A 14,089-nucleotide genomic window follows, 5' to 3' on the forward strand; every position below is an offset into this window, starting at 1 on the left:
CATCCCTTGTGGTGTGGGGGGTTTGAGTTGTCAGCACCTGCCTGGTCGTCGGTCAGCCAACGCTGTCCTACATCTTTAAAGTTGAACAATGGATTTTGGTGTTTTAAAAACCCACCGACACTGTATAACTATGTTTAGCCTGTGTTCTGCTCCTCTCTCTCACCAACCGTCTCTGGAGGAGGGGATCCCTCTCTGAATTGCTCCTCCCAAGGTTTCTTCCATTTTTCTCCTGTTGAGAGTTTTTTGGGAGTTTTTCCTTGTCTTCCTTGAGGGTTTAGGTTGGTTGAGGGGCAGTTCTATGGGCATATGTGAAGCCCTCTGTGACATGCTTGCGTGTAAAAAGGGCTATACAAATAAATTTGATTTGATTTGATATACACACAGAAGGACCAAACAAACGAAAGCCTCACACAACAGGTGGGTTCACAGGAGACATACGCATCTTACTCACACAAAGAAGAATGGAGTCAAGTGGACTGTCATGTGCTTGGGTTTTCAACAGAGAAGAAGTTAATGATGATGATGACACCGATTGTAAGTATATCTCCTAACTGCTGGTGTCTCCCCTAGGATATCTGTGTGATTATTATGATGAGGAAGTCTCCAGGTCTATCTCCGTGGCTCGGACCAATTTTTGCTATTTGATTTTCTTCATTTCTTTCATCTTTTCATGAAAGTGTCAATCTTGTGCTTGTATATACCTCCCATAAATAAATCCATGCTTGAAATCAGTGTGTGTTGACTTGTATCTATTGATTGTTGGGACAATTACATACATTAGTGTCATTATCGCAAACCTGAAAATAATCACAGCCATGGTGAACCTTGGTGAAAAATGTTTATAAGGTTAGAAATGGTGGTGGGTGTTTTATAGTGAGAAGGCAAACTCTTAACAGACTGATGTTGGTATCTCACAATACCACAAAGCTACTGTTGATCTGTCTAGTGTCAGTTGAGGGCTGCGGGTCCTTTCAATACCTCTTGGCTGTGCAAAGGACAGCTATTTCACATCTCTTTTCTTTATTTTCTTACTTGAAAATGCCAAGGCCGTTGGAGGAGTTGGTGTTAATGTCAAGATACCCAAAAGAAGGCAACAACTGAATTGCAAGCCAACTCTTCAAGTGCCGAGGAAGTGAAAACGTTTATTATATTATTAATTATCAATTTTCTCATTACTTTACGTGTACTTGAAGCAAAATGGTTGCCTAATGCCTAAATCAATGTATTGTGTTTCAATTTAGCTTATGTTGGGAATATCACCAATCCTGTGAACAAATCAAGCTTAATGGTATTTCAGAGTTTGTCAAACTTGAAAACAGGTCACTTTGAACTTAACAGAAGAGTTAATACTTCAAACATCTGGTTGTACAATAATCATGTGATGATGAAACATTGTAGAGCTGTTGTCTCTTCCACCCCCTCAAAATCACAGTGGACTATTGAGCAGACTGCAGCCTATTATCCGCACTGCTGAAAAGGTGATCGGATGCAATCTGCCTACCCTCGAGGTCCCCGAGGCGAGCGAGGACGATTGTGGCCGACTCCTCCCACCCTGGACACTCTGTTCCAGCCATTCCCCTCCGGCAGAAGGCTGGGGTCCATCAGGACCAAAACGTCATGCCAAAAGAAGTTTCTTCCCACCCACTGACATAACACTTGTATCTATTATATACATATAGTCCATCCACCACCTATTTGCACATTATATTGCACCATTTTATATTGATATGTTTTATATCTTACATATTGTTGGCGCTAGTATTAAACTTTACATCTTCTACTTTTAAAATTAAGATCCATATTATTGAATGCACCTTCCTGCCTCAGTAAATTGTGTAAACCTACATAGCAATAAAGCCAATTTGAGAAGAAAAGGCCTTGATCCTAGTTTGCATTTCAAGTGCCAGCAATAATTACTTAGACGAAAGAACACTATGACCAAGACGTTTGACACGGAAGGCATTTGTCTTTTGGTTTAAACAGTGAGGTGGCTCTTAAAAGAGCCTTTGTGGGTTTCGAGATCACAGACAAGTCGACAAGTCTAGGCGCGCTCTCCGCGGATGCGGCGGGCCAGCTGGATGTCCTTGGGCATGATGGTGACCCTCTTAGCGTGGATGGCGCACAGATTGGTGTCCTCGAACAGACCGACCAGGTAAGCCTCGCTGGCCTCCTGCAGAGCCATCACGGCGGAGCTCTGGAACCGCAGGTCAGTCTTGAAGTCCTGGGCGATTTCCCTCACCAGGCGCTGGAAGGGCAGCTTGCGAATAAGCAGCTCGGTAGACTTCTGGTAACGACGGATCTCTCTCAGAGCCACGGTCCCGGGCCTGTAACGATGGGGCTTCTTCACGCCACCGGTAGCTGGCGCGCTCTTACGAGCAGCCTTGGTGGCGAGCTGCTTTCTGGGGGCTTTGCCACCGGTAGATTTACGAGCGGTCTGCTTGGTTCTGGCCATGATACTTGTCTTCTCGTCTCCGAGTTGAAGTGAAGTCCTAGCAGAAAGAATAAGTACAAGTTTATATCGTCGGTTTGTCGTCCGCTGATTGGACTTCTCTCCCGAGCAGACTGATTGGAAGACCGTCGACACCTTCTCCTTTGGCAATTGGACGCGGGGACCTAGCGTCCGTTCCCACCCACACTTGAAACCTTCTGGCTCCGCTCTAATCCTTCGCACTGCTGCGCCCAGTGGCGGGCACGTAGTCGTTTAATGAATAAGTACATTAATAAACATGCGGCCTAAATTCATTCTTGCATTTGAAATCGACCTTGTCCACACCAATGACAACCTGAACATACAGTATTAAATGATGTCAAATTACTGCGCATATTAACCCAAAGTAATCCAGCATTTTCTTGACCATTCCTATGGAATGCGCACTGGTTTATACATGTGGAATGAACAGCACAGCAAACCATGTAGGTTTACTTACAGTGGGAGAACTTATAAAAGTGGTTCCAACGTGGCGATAGTCTTATTCTATTATTGATTGTGGCTTTTAATTGACCGAGTACAATACAACACTATCTACTGAGAAGTAAAAAACAATGCGCTTTTGAAGAGTGTAGTGGGTGGCTCTTAAAAGAGCCTTTGGGGAAAGTGAAACCAAGGTTTAGTCTTTACTTGGCCTTAACGGCCTTCTCGGTCTTCTTGGGGAGAAGCACCGCCTGGATATTGGGCAGCACTCCACCTTGAGCGATCGTAACGCCACCGAGGAGTTTGTTGAGCTCCTCGTCGTTGCGGACGGCCAGCTGCAGGTGACGGGGAATGATGCGGGTCTTCTTGTTGTCACGAGCCGCGTTGCCGGCCAACTCCAGGATCTCAGCGGTGAGGTACTCAAGGACTGCTGCCAGGTAGACGGGTGCACCAGCTCCCACACGCTGCGCATAGTTGCCCTTGCGGAGAAGCCTGTGAACACGACCCACAGGGAACTGGAGCCCAGCGCGGGACGACCTGGTCTTGGCCTTAGCCCTGGCTTTTCCTCCGGTTTTGCCTCTTCCGCTCATTTTGACTATACGTATGTTTCAAACGAGTTGTGAAAGGGGGCGGTTGGAGCACAGTATTTATAGCATAGATGACGGCAACCGGCGCTCATTGGTTACAATGTCGGTTGGGTCTTGATCTAATCGTAGTTAGCGACACACTCGGGGGTGGAGCCATTCTCTCTTCCCCAGAAGGGGCATTTGCTCGCCTTGTCTCCCTCCCTCCCCTCCTCCCCTCTCTTTGTTCATTCAGTCACTCCTCGTTTTCGGCGCCAATCGCATAAATTAATGTGGCATGGGTGGATAAATGAACGGAGAGTCCGCTATACAAATTGTCAATTTGACAACTCCACATATTTACCAGAGATATAGGCCCTAAATGTTGTTTAAACCATGAACATGTACATCCGGACCCTACAATCCACTTTATCTTGTGCCTCATCTTGAAAGGGAAGTTGCCCATAACGATAGTTAATGGAGGTAACGATAGTTAATGGAGGTAACTCCAGTTCTATGAGTGGAGCGGAGCCCCATAGGGGAGCTCTGCTCCTATTGGTTTACCCGCTGCCTAGTGCAGCTAATGACTGAAGATCAAAATATACACACACCTGTCACTCACACAGGTGCCCTATATAAGGGGGTGACAGCCGTCACTCATCCTCCCAAAAGTATTAATACAGCCGGGTTGAATAAGTCGAGCTGGGCCTGCAGCCCTATGGGGCTCCGCTCCACTCATAGAACTGGAGTTACCTCCATTAACTATCGTTCTATTTCGTGGAGCTCCGACCCATAGGGGAGCTCTGCTCCTATTGGTTTAGGCGGAGCGAGCGAGGCCAGATATACCCCCAGCGAGACTAGATCTAAAAGACCCATAATCTCACAAGGCACCGGGAGGACAGACCCTGTGTATTATTTACATCAGCAGTTCTGTCCTCCCGGTCAGGCCGCTACTGTGACACAGAGAGCCGTCCAGGGTGAAAAAAAGGAGAGAGTTTACTTAAAAACTCATGTTGTTCCTCTCGCCTGCACAACAGCTAAGCTGGAGGGGCAACAGAACACATACAGTATAGACATCTCAACTGAGAATGTCTGATTGTCCCACACTTGGCGATAAAACCAACGAACAACTCGCATCTAGGGCCCACAAGAACCTCGCGAGTTGTCATCTCGCTGCACCTGATCCACCAGCCATGCTGAGGACAGAATGCGCAAAAGATGAGGAGGAAACGTCCAACAGATAATATCGCACAAATGGTGAAGGCGACGACCAAGACGCTGCTTCACAAATCTCCTCCACTCCTACACCCCTGAGGATGGCGGCTGATGCCGCCACTCCTCGGGTGGAATGAGCCCGAAAGCCAGGTGGCACGGGACATCTCATAGACTCGTACGTGAGACCAACAGCCTCGCAGAGCCAGTGAGAAAGTCTCTGTTTGGAGAGTGGCAAGCCAGCCCTCGATCCACCGTAGCAGATCAGTAACTGGGGAGAAGATCTGATGCTTGCTGTGCAGTCCAGATAGCGCGAGAGAGCGCGCACTCGGCACAGGCTATGTAAGGGTCTTTCCTCCTCTCCGCTGTGCGGAGGTGGGAAAAAAGCTCTCAGTTCGCAGCTTTGAGCCCTGAACGCTCGGCTAATCACCTTGGGGATAAAAGCCGGGTTAGGACGCAACACTGCTCTTGTTCGATCACCCGAGATGATCAAACAATCCGCGCGTGTTGAAAAAGGGCACAAGTCGCTCACTCGCTTAGCCATAGTCAAAGCGAGGAGCAGACTCGTTTTGAGAGAAAGCAGACGTAATGACACATTGTCTATGGGCTCGAAAGGTGGCCCACACAGCGTCTAACACCAGAGATAAATCCCATGTAGGTGTTGACGCTCTCGGAGGTGGCCTGAGCCTACATACCCCAGCCAGAAAACGCTTGACCAGCGGGTGGCTGAACAGTCGTTTTGGCGAACCCTTCGTGACATGCCGAAATGGCAGCCGCGTAAACACGAACCGTGCTCGCGGCTAAGCCCTCGTCAAACAACGATTGTAAGAAACACAAGAACATTTCGACCGGACATGAGACCGGGTCAAGGTTCTGTTTTCCACACCATTGCATAAAGGATCGCCAGCGCGACGTGTACCCTCTAGGAGTAGATTGTGCGCGCGCACTCTGAATGGTCTGAATGACAGCATCAGACAGACCCCTGCGCTCTAAGAGTTCCCTCTCAGTAGCCAAGCCATAAGTGGGCCTCCGATCACTGGAGGGCTCTTCACCAGGCCTCCGGCCTGAGAGAGCGCATCCGTCTGATGAGGTATGGGCCAAGGCCCGCCCACCAGCATCCCCATCATCTCCGGGAACCATGGGGCTCCGGGGCGATCGGGGGCTATCAGAATGACCGACAGCCCGTCCGACCTCACCCGAGCCAGCAAGGGGAGGATGGAGGCCAGAGGTGGAAATGCGTATAGCAGACCTCTCGGCCAGGAACGGTGCGCGAACGCATCGACTCCAAGCGGAGGTCTGTCCTGTGCGCGCAGCGAGAACCACAGAAGACACTGTGTGTTGGCTCGTGACGCAAACAGATCCACCTGTGCTCGGCCGAAACGTGCCCAGATCAGAGACACGATGGACGGTTTCAACCTCCATTCGTCCTCTCTCGGGCCGCCTCTTGACATCAGGTCCGCTCCCTCGTTGAGCAGACCTGGAATGTGCAGAGCTCTCAGGGAGCGTAGGTGCGTGAAAACCCAAGTCCACACTTCCTCCGCTAAGCGATGAAGTGATGGAGACCGCACCCCTCCCTGTCTGTTGATGTAAGCCACCGTCACCCTGTTGTCGGATCTGACGAGAACGTCTTGATCCTTCAACACCAGCGCGAAATGGCACAAAGTCAGTCGAACCACTTCGAGCTCCAGGAGGTTGATGTGACGCGTCTCTGACGGTTCCCATCTTCCTCCTATCGAGCCCGCCTGACATACTCCACCCCACCCGGTCAAGGACGCGTCCGTAAAGACCGGGTAGAGAGATGTCACCCTGCCCATGTCGACTCCGCGCGCCATGACGCGCGGGTCTTTCCAATGGTTCAGATCGGTTTTGATTGATCTCGGTATCACTAGCAGTCTGCGGCGGTGTCGCACAGGATCCAACCGCAGCTGAGCAAACCATCTCTGCAGCTTGCGCATGTATAACAGGCCTAATGGCATTACTACATGAGCCGCCACCATCAACCCCAATAGGGACATCACCGACAGCGCGGTGATTGTGCGTGAGACCCGGAACGCGCGGAGAGCTATTGAAATAGCCTCTCTCCGTGGCGCCGAAAGTCTGGCTCTCATCCCAACAGTGTCCAAATGGATACCTAGGTAGGTAAACTGTTGAGCGGGCCATGGAGCGCTCTTCTCCCAGTTGACAGCGAACCCCAACTGGCTGAGCTGACTCACCAGTGAGGTCGCGTCCTGGATAGCTCTGTCCGGAGACTGAGCTAGAACTAACAGGTTGTCGAGGTACGCCAGAATGCGTATTCCCCTCCGCCGTAACGGTTCTAGAGCTGCCTCCACGCACTTGGAGAAAGTTCGAGGAGCCAGCGTGTACCCAAACGGCAGGCGCGTGTACTCGTACTTTTTCCCTTCGAAGGCAAAACGCAGAAATCTCCTGTGCTTCAGTTTGATAGGCACATGGAAATACGCGTCCTTCAGATCTATGCTGATCCCAAAGTCGTTCCGCTGTACACAAGTCAGCAAACGCTTTATCGTCAGCATGCGAAAGGGCCGTTTGGCCACACTCTCGTTGAGCACCCTCAGGTCTAGAATCGGCCTCATCCCCCCGTTTTTCTTGGGAACCAAAAAGTAAGGGGAGTAGAGACCCGAGTTCTCCTGATCTCTGGGGACCGGGATCACTGTCCCTTTGGTCAGCAAGCTCGCTATCTCCGTCCGGAGCGCGAGTGCTTTCAGCGGGCAGGACAAGCGTGTCTCCCTCAGTCCTCTGAAAGGAGGGGGAGTCCGCATGAACTGGATGGCATAAACCTCTCTCAGTATCCTGTCTAGCCAGCTTGGCAGTGAGCATGACTCTCGCCACTCTGCATAACGCAGAGAGAGCGGGCGTGCGTTTACCTGCGGAGCCGTAGACAGGAAACGGCCGTACTCTCGTCTGACCCCAGCCGCCGCTGTGCACCGAATCGGCGGCACAGCCCAAGGTGGGGTCGACTCGTAAGGGCTGGGGCTGCGCCCCCTGACCAAGAGAGGTCTGAGCTCCGTCTGAGCTATGAGCTTCAAGAGGTCTCACAGCGCGGCCAGAACCCGGGGCGCACAGCCGCAGTGATGGCTCTTGTAACGTGACAACAGTGTCACACGCTGTGTCAAGGTGCACAGAGACGGGTAGCGGTCTGGCCACACGCTTGCTAGCTGGGCCAGACTCCGCTACGAGTGCGGTGCTTGATGGTTCGGCGTCACTCGTTGAGGACAACTCGCGAACCAAAACCAACTCATTAGCCCGCTCGACAACAGTACGAGTGCTCAGCTCTGTACTCGTCGAAAACGTAAGAGGCACTGAATGGAACACTTGTCTTTCAGGGAAAGGGTAAAGTGGAGGTCCAAGCCTCTTTACTTCATTCAGATAGACCGGGGTGGGGACCGAAGCCTCGGTCCCCGCCGCCAGTCACGCTCTCCTCTTTCTTCCCCCTCCGCCACCACGCCAGCTGGCATTAGGTGGGCGGCTGTGACCCGCTCTCTCGGGGGGAACAGGTGCCGCGGGAGGAGCAGCCTGCGTCGCAGCGGCCGCTCGGGCCACCGGACGGCAAGCTCGTTTCCTCCTGCTTTGCGAGGCACCGGAGGAAACAGAGAAGGGAGCAGCGTTAGGTTTCTTCTGCAGGGGCATATGCCCTAGCAGGTGCTTCCTCTCCTCCTCCAGGCGCGAGAAGCGTTCGGAGGCTGACGCCACAGCCGGTCCGAACAGGCCCTCGCTAGCCACGGGAGCGTTGAGCAGGGCGGACTTGTCCGCCTCTCTCATGGCTGTTAGCGACAGCCACAGGTGGCGATGAACCACAACGCTGTTGCCCATCGCCTGCCAGCGCAAATCGCTGCCCCCTGATTCAGGTGGAGCGCGGCAGATGCCATCCTGGCAACCCACGACGTCTCCTCGGCCGACAGTCCCTCAGGCCTCTCCGTGGAGAGTTTGGAGGCCGCCGCCGTCAGAAGGGCGGCGTTCCCAGAGGCAGCCGCTGCCTGCGCACCCCAGACATACGCCTTGTCTGCCAGAGAGACAGTAAGCTTTTCCCGGGCTGATGGCAGGGTCGCCTTCCTCGCCGTCATCCAAGCGCTCGCCCCTGGCACCAGGTAAGCGACGAGGGACGGTTCCAAGGGTGGGGGACCGGACTTCGCTGCCTCACCCAGCCCGCTCACCTTCGTGAACGGGAGGAGCGCCTTGACCGGGGCGTTAGCCACCAGTGGCGCATCCCATGAGCCCTGCACATAGTCTGCCAGTCTCGGCATAGTGGGGCATAAGGGCTTCGAGGCCTTACTGCGTTTTGCATGAGGGCCGACATCCCACAGGTCATCTTCCTCCACAGGAGGAGAGGCCGGCAGGGGAACGCCCATTATTTCGGCTGCCTTCGCGATGACAGACGGGAAGTCTGCCCTACGAGACAGCGCGGAGGAGACGGGAGGGGCGGGAGCCGGCTCTTCGTCATCCTCTGAGGTCGAGGTCAACTCGCGCCCTTTTACCTCAGAGAAGTGCGAGGGGGTTGAACGTAACACGCTTGGGCAGAAAGCCTCCACAGGAGGGTCCCGCCCGGACGCGTGCCCCTCAATAGCCGCCTCGAGGTGGTCCTCAATTTCTGAACTCTCCTCCTCGGAGAAGAGAGCAGAGACCACATCTTCGAGGGGCTCCTCCACCTGAAAGAAGTCGTGACGCAGCCGCCTCTCCGAAACGGAGAGACCTGCGCACGACAAGCAGACAGGAGAGTTCACCAAACCGTCCCTGGCATGCCGAGGTCCCAAGCACACGAAACAGAATTCGTGGTGGTCTCCATCGGCCTCCAAGAAACGGCACCGGCATTGGGCTCTTAAAAGAGCCTTGCGCGGGAGCGGTGGAATGGAAACGCTCATTTCAGATATTCTTTAATCTTCAAGCCACTAAATTCGAGCAACCCGTGCTGAATTTTTTGGGAGGGTGAGTGACGGCTGTCACCCCCTTATATAGGGCACCTGTGTGAGTGACAGGTGTGTGTATATTTTGATCTTCAGTCATTAGCTGCACTAGGCAGCGGGTAAACCAATAGGAGCAGAGCTCCCCTATGGGGCGGAGCTCCACGAAATAGAACTGGAGCCCAGCGCGGGACGACCTGGTCTTGGCCTTAGCCCTGGCTTTACCTCCGGTTTTGCCTCTTCCGCTCATTTTGACTATACGTAAGTTTCAAACGAGTTGTGAAAGGGGGCGGTTGGAGCACAGTATTTATAGCATAGATGACGGCAACCGGCGCTCATTGGTTACAATGTCGGTTGGGTCTTGATCTAATCGTAGTTAGCGACACACTCGGGGGTGGAGCCATTCTCTCTTCCCCAGAAAGGGCATTTGCTCGCCTTGTCTCCCTCCCTCCCCTCCTCCCCTCTCTTTGTTCATTCAGTCACTCCTCGTTTTCGGCGCCAATCGCATAAATTAATGTGGCATGGGTGGATAAATGAATGGAGAGTCCGCTATACAAATCGTCAATTTGACAACTCCACATATTTACCAGAGATATAGGCCCTAAATGTTGTTTAAACCATGAACATGTACATCCGGACCCTACAATCCACTTTATCTTGTGCCTCATCTTGAAAGGGAAGTTGCCCATAACGAGTCAAAGCGAGGAGCAGACTCGTTTTGAGAGAAAGCAGACGTAATGACACATTGTCTGTGGGCTCGAAAGGTGTCCCACACAGAGCGTCTAACACCAGAGATAAATCCCATGTAGGTGTTGACGCTCTCGGAGGTGGCCTGAGCCTACATACCCCAGCCAGAAAACGCTTGACCAGCGGGTGGCTGAACAGTCGTTTTGGCAAACCCTTCGTGACATGCCGAAATGGCAGCCGCGTAAACACGAACAGTGCTCGCGGCTAAGCCCTCGTCAAACAACGATTGTAAGAAACACAAGAACATTTCAACCGGACATGAGACCGGGTCAAGGTTCTGTTTTCCACACCATTGCATAAAGGATCGCCAGCGCGACGCGTACCCTCTAGCAGTAGATTGTGCGTGCGCACTCTAAATGGTCTGAATGACAGCATCAGACAGACCCCTGCGCTCTAAGAGTTCCCTCTCAGTAGCCAAGCCATAAGTGGGCCTCCGATCACTGGGGGGCTCTTCACCAGGCCTCCGGCCTGAGAGAGCGCATCCGTCTGATGAGGTATGGGCCAAGGCCCGCCCACCAGCATCCCCATCATCTTCGGGAACCATGGGGCTCCGGGGCGATCGGGGGCTATCAGAATGACCGACAGCCCGTCCGACCTCACCCGAGCCAGCAAGGGGAGGATGGAGGCCAGAGGTGGAAATGCGTATAGCAGACCTCTCGGCCAGGAACGGTGCGCGAACGCATCGACTCCAAGCGGAGGTCTGTCCTGTGCGCGCAGCGAGAACCACAGAAGACACTGTGTGTTGGCTCGTGACGCAAACAGATCCACCTGTGCTCGGCCGAAACGTGCCCAGATCAGAGACACGATGGACGGTTTCAACCTCCATTCGTCCTCTCCCGGGCCGCCTCTTGACATCAGGTCCGCTCCCTCGTTGAGCAGACCTGGAATGTGCAGAGCTCTCAGGGAGCGTAGGTGCGTGAAAACCCAAGTCCACACTTCCTCCGCTAAGCGATGAAGTGATGGAGAGCGCACCCCTCCCTGTCTGTTGATGTAAGCCACCGTCACCCTGTTGTCGGATCTGACGAGAACGTCTTGATCCTTCAACACCAGCGCGAAATGGCACAAAGTCAGTCGAACCGCTTCGAGCTCCAGGAGGTTGATGTGACGCGTTCTGACGGTTCCCATGTTCCTCCTATCGAGCCCGCCTGACATACTCCACCCCACCCGGTCAAGGACGCGTCCGTAAAGACCGGGTAGAGAGATGTCACTCTGCCCATGTCGACTTCGTGCGCGCAGGTCTCTCCAATGGTTCAGATCGGTTTTGACTGATCTCGGTATCACTAGCAGTCTGCGACGGTGTCGCACAGGATCCAACCGCAGCTGAGAAAACCATCTCTGCAGCTTGCGCATGTATAACAGCCAGGTGGAGCGCGGCAGATGCCATCCTGGCAACCCACGACGTCTCCTCGGCCGACAGTCCCTCAGGCCTCTCCGTGGAGAGTTTGGAGACCGCCGCCGTCAGAAGGGCGGCGTTCCCAGAGGCAGCCGCTGCCTGCGCACCCCAGACATACGCCTTTGTCTGCCAGAGAGGCAGTAAGCTGGTCCCGGGCTGATGGCAGGGTCGCCTTCCTCGCCGTCATCCAAGCGCTCGCCCCTGGCACCAGGTAAGCGACGAGGGACGGTTCCAAGGGTGGGGGACCGGACTTCGCTGCCTCACCCAGCCCGCTCACCCTCGTGAACGGGAGGAGTGCCTTGACCGGTGCGTTAGCCACCAATGACGCTTCCCATGAGCCCTGCACATAGTCTGCCAGTCTCGGCATAGTGGGGCATAAGGGCTTCGAGGCCTTACTGCGTTTTGCATGAGGGCCGACATCCCACAGGAGGAGAGGCCGGCAGGGGAACGCCCATGATTTCGGCTGCCTTTGCGATGACAGACGGGAAGTCTGCCCTGCGAGACAGCGCGGAGGAGACGGGAGGGGCGGGAGCCGGCTCTTCGTCATCCTCTGAAGCCGAGGTCAACTCGCGCCCTTTTACCTCAGAGAAGTACGGGGGGGTTGAACGCAACACGCTTGGGCAGAAAGCCTCCACAGGAGGTTCCCGTCCAGACGTGTGCACCTGAATAGCCGCCTCGAGGTGGTCCTCAATTTCTGAACTCTCCTCCTCGAAGAGCAGAGACCACATCTTCGAGGGGCTCCTCCACCTGAAAGAAGTCGTGACGCAGCCGCCGAAACGGAGAGGCCAGCGCACGACAAGCAGACAGGAGAGTTCAACAAACCATCCCTGGTATGCCGAGGTCCCAAGCACAGGAAACAGAATTTGTGGTGGTCTCCATCGGCCTCCAAGAAACGGTACCGGCATTGGGCTCTTAAAAGAGCCTTGCGCGGAAGCGGTGGAATGGAAAAGCTCATTTCAGATGTTCTTTTATTCTTCAAGCCACTAAATTCGCGGAACCCGTGCTGAATTGTCTGGGAAGATGAGTGACGGCTGTCACCCCCTTATATAGGGCACCTGTGTGAGTGACAGGTGTGTGTATATTTTGATCTTCAGTCATTAGCTGCACTAGGCAGCGGGTAAACCAATAGGAGCAGAGCTCCCCTATGGGGCGGAGCTCCACTCATAGAACCATAAAAAACCCGATTTAGCTTATGTCTGAGACCAAGGGAATTTAAGTTAACTGAGCGATGAAACACCATCATGTCTGTGAAAGTGTTTGTTACAGGTGTAAACAACAAGGACATGCGCTTTTCAGGAAAGAGGTGGGTGGCTCTTAAAAGAGCCTTTTTTTGTGATACCGTCACAGACGCGGACCAAAGTTTACTTTTTCTTAGGCACTGCTTTCTTTGCTTTGGCCACTTTGGGCTTGGCGGCTTTGGGCTTGGCTGCCTTAGCTGCCTTCTTGGGGCTCTTGGCCACTGTTTTCTTGGGTGTTGCGGGCTTCTTCACCTTCTTGGGGCTCTTGGTTGCCTTCTTGGCAGCCGCAGGCTTCTTAGCCTTCTTAGGTGACTTCTTGACAGCCGCGGGCTTCTTTGCAGCGACCTTCTTGGGCGACTTTTTAGCAGGTGCGGGTTTCTTGGCGGCTGCCTTTTTGACTTTCGCAGCGGCGACCTTCTTCACGGGCTTCTTTGCCTTGGTCTCCGTCACCTTGTTGATCTTAAAAGATCCAGAAGCGCCCGTTCCTTTGGTTTGGACCAAGGTTCCTTTGGTGACGAGGCTCTTCACTGCGATCTTGACGCGGGAGTTGTTCTTCTCTACGTCGTAGCCGCCGGCCGCCAAGGATTTCTTGACCGCTGCCAGGGACACGCCGCTTCTCTCTTTGGAAGCAGACACGGCCTTGACGATCAGCTCGCCGACGCTGGGTCCAGCTTTTTTGGGTTTGGCTGCCGCCTTCTTCTTGGGTGCCTTGGCCGGAGCGGGAGCTGGAGCGACTTCTGCCATGTCTAAAACGCTCGTGGGACGTGTGAAATTTGAATGTGCGAGGCTGCTCTCTGCTGTTGAGTAGCGCTTCAGCGATCAGAGGGCTGGGTTTAAATACGACATGAGAACTGTGTAGACTCAACCCCCGGCCCGGCTTCTCTCCGTTGCTGCTATCCGTTCACACTTGTGTTTTCTTCAGGTGAACAACGGGCTAAAAATCCCTGTTGGAAATTGTTCTGCGTTCTAAAAGTAAATCTGGCCGCAAGCAGCCTTTTTAACGTTCAAAATAAGATGGTATGTGGACCGAAGGCACTCTGTGTTTTGTTGTGGCCGGCTCAAATCATTGCAGTTGGCCTCGCTGAAGGAGCTGTGCGCACCTTGTTGTCTGT

The 14,089-nt window shown here is 53.5% G+C and overlaps 4 protein-coding genes across 4 annotated transcripts; all 4 read right to left on the bottom strand.

Annotated features, from left to right (window-relative positions):
- Positions 1–2,041: 2,041 nt before the first annotated feature.
- On the bottom strand, positions 2,042–2,452 carry LOC136942894 (histone H3). Its single transcript, XM_067235923.1, has one exon. The coding sequence runs from the start codon at positions 2,450–2,452 to the stop codon at positions 2,042–2,044; it is 411 nt and encodes a 136-aa protein (XP_067092024.1).
- Positions 2,453–3,094: 642 nt separating this feature from the next.
- LOC136942895 (histone H2A) lies at positions 3,095–3,501 on the bottom strand. Its single transcript, XM_067235924.1, has one exon. The coding sequence runs from the start codon at positions 3,499–3,501 to the stop codon at positions 3,115–3,117; it is 387 nt and encodes a 128-aa protein (XP_067092025.1). The 3' UTR covers positions 3,095–3,114.
- Positions 3,502–5,675: 2,174 nt separating this feature from the next.
- On the bottom strand, positions 5,676–8,463 carry LOC136943306 (uncharacterized). Its single transcript, XM_067236575.1, has 3 exons — positions 8,178–8,463; positions 7,569–7,781; positions 5,676–7,438 (listed from the first exon to the last, which is right to left on the bottom strand). Exons 1-3 carry the CDS (start codon positions 8,461–8,463, stop codon positions 5,676–5,678), a joined length of 2,262 nt encoding a protein of 753 aa, XP_067092676.1.
- A 4,637-nt stretch (positions 8,464–13,100) lies between these two features.
- Positions 13,101–13,721, bottom strand: LOC136943080 (histone H1-like). Its single transcript, XM_067236247.1, has one exon. It carries the CDS (start codon positions 13,719–13,721, stop codon positions 13,101–13,103), a length of 621 nt encoding a protein of 206 aa, XP_067092348.1.
- Positions 13,722–14,089: the final 368 nt, after the last annotated feature.

Source organism: Osmerus mordax, chromosome 5 (genome assembly GCF_038355195.1).
Source record: "Osmerus mordax isolate fOsmMor3 chromosome 5, fOsmMor3.pri, whole genome shotgun sequence".
Taxonomy (NCBI): Eukaryota; Metazoa; Chordata; class Actinopteri; order Osmeriformes; family Osmeridae; genus Osmerus; species Osmerus mordax.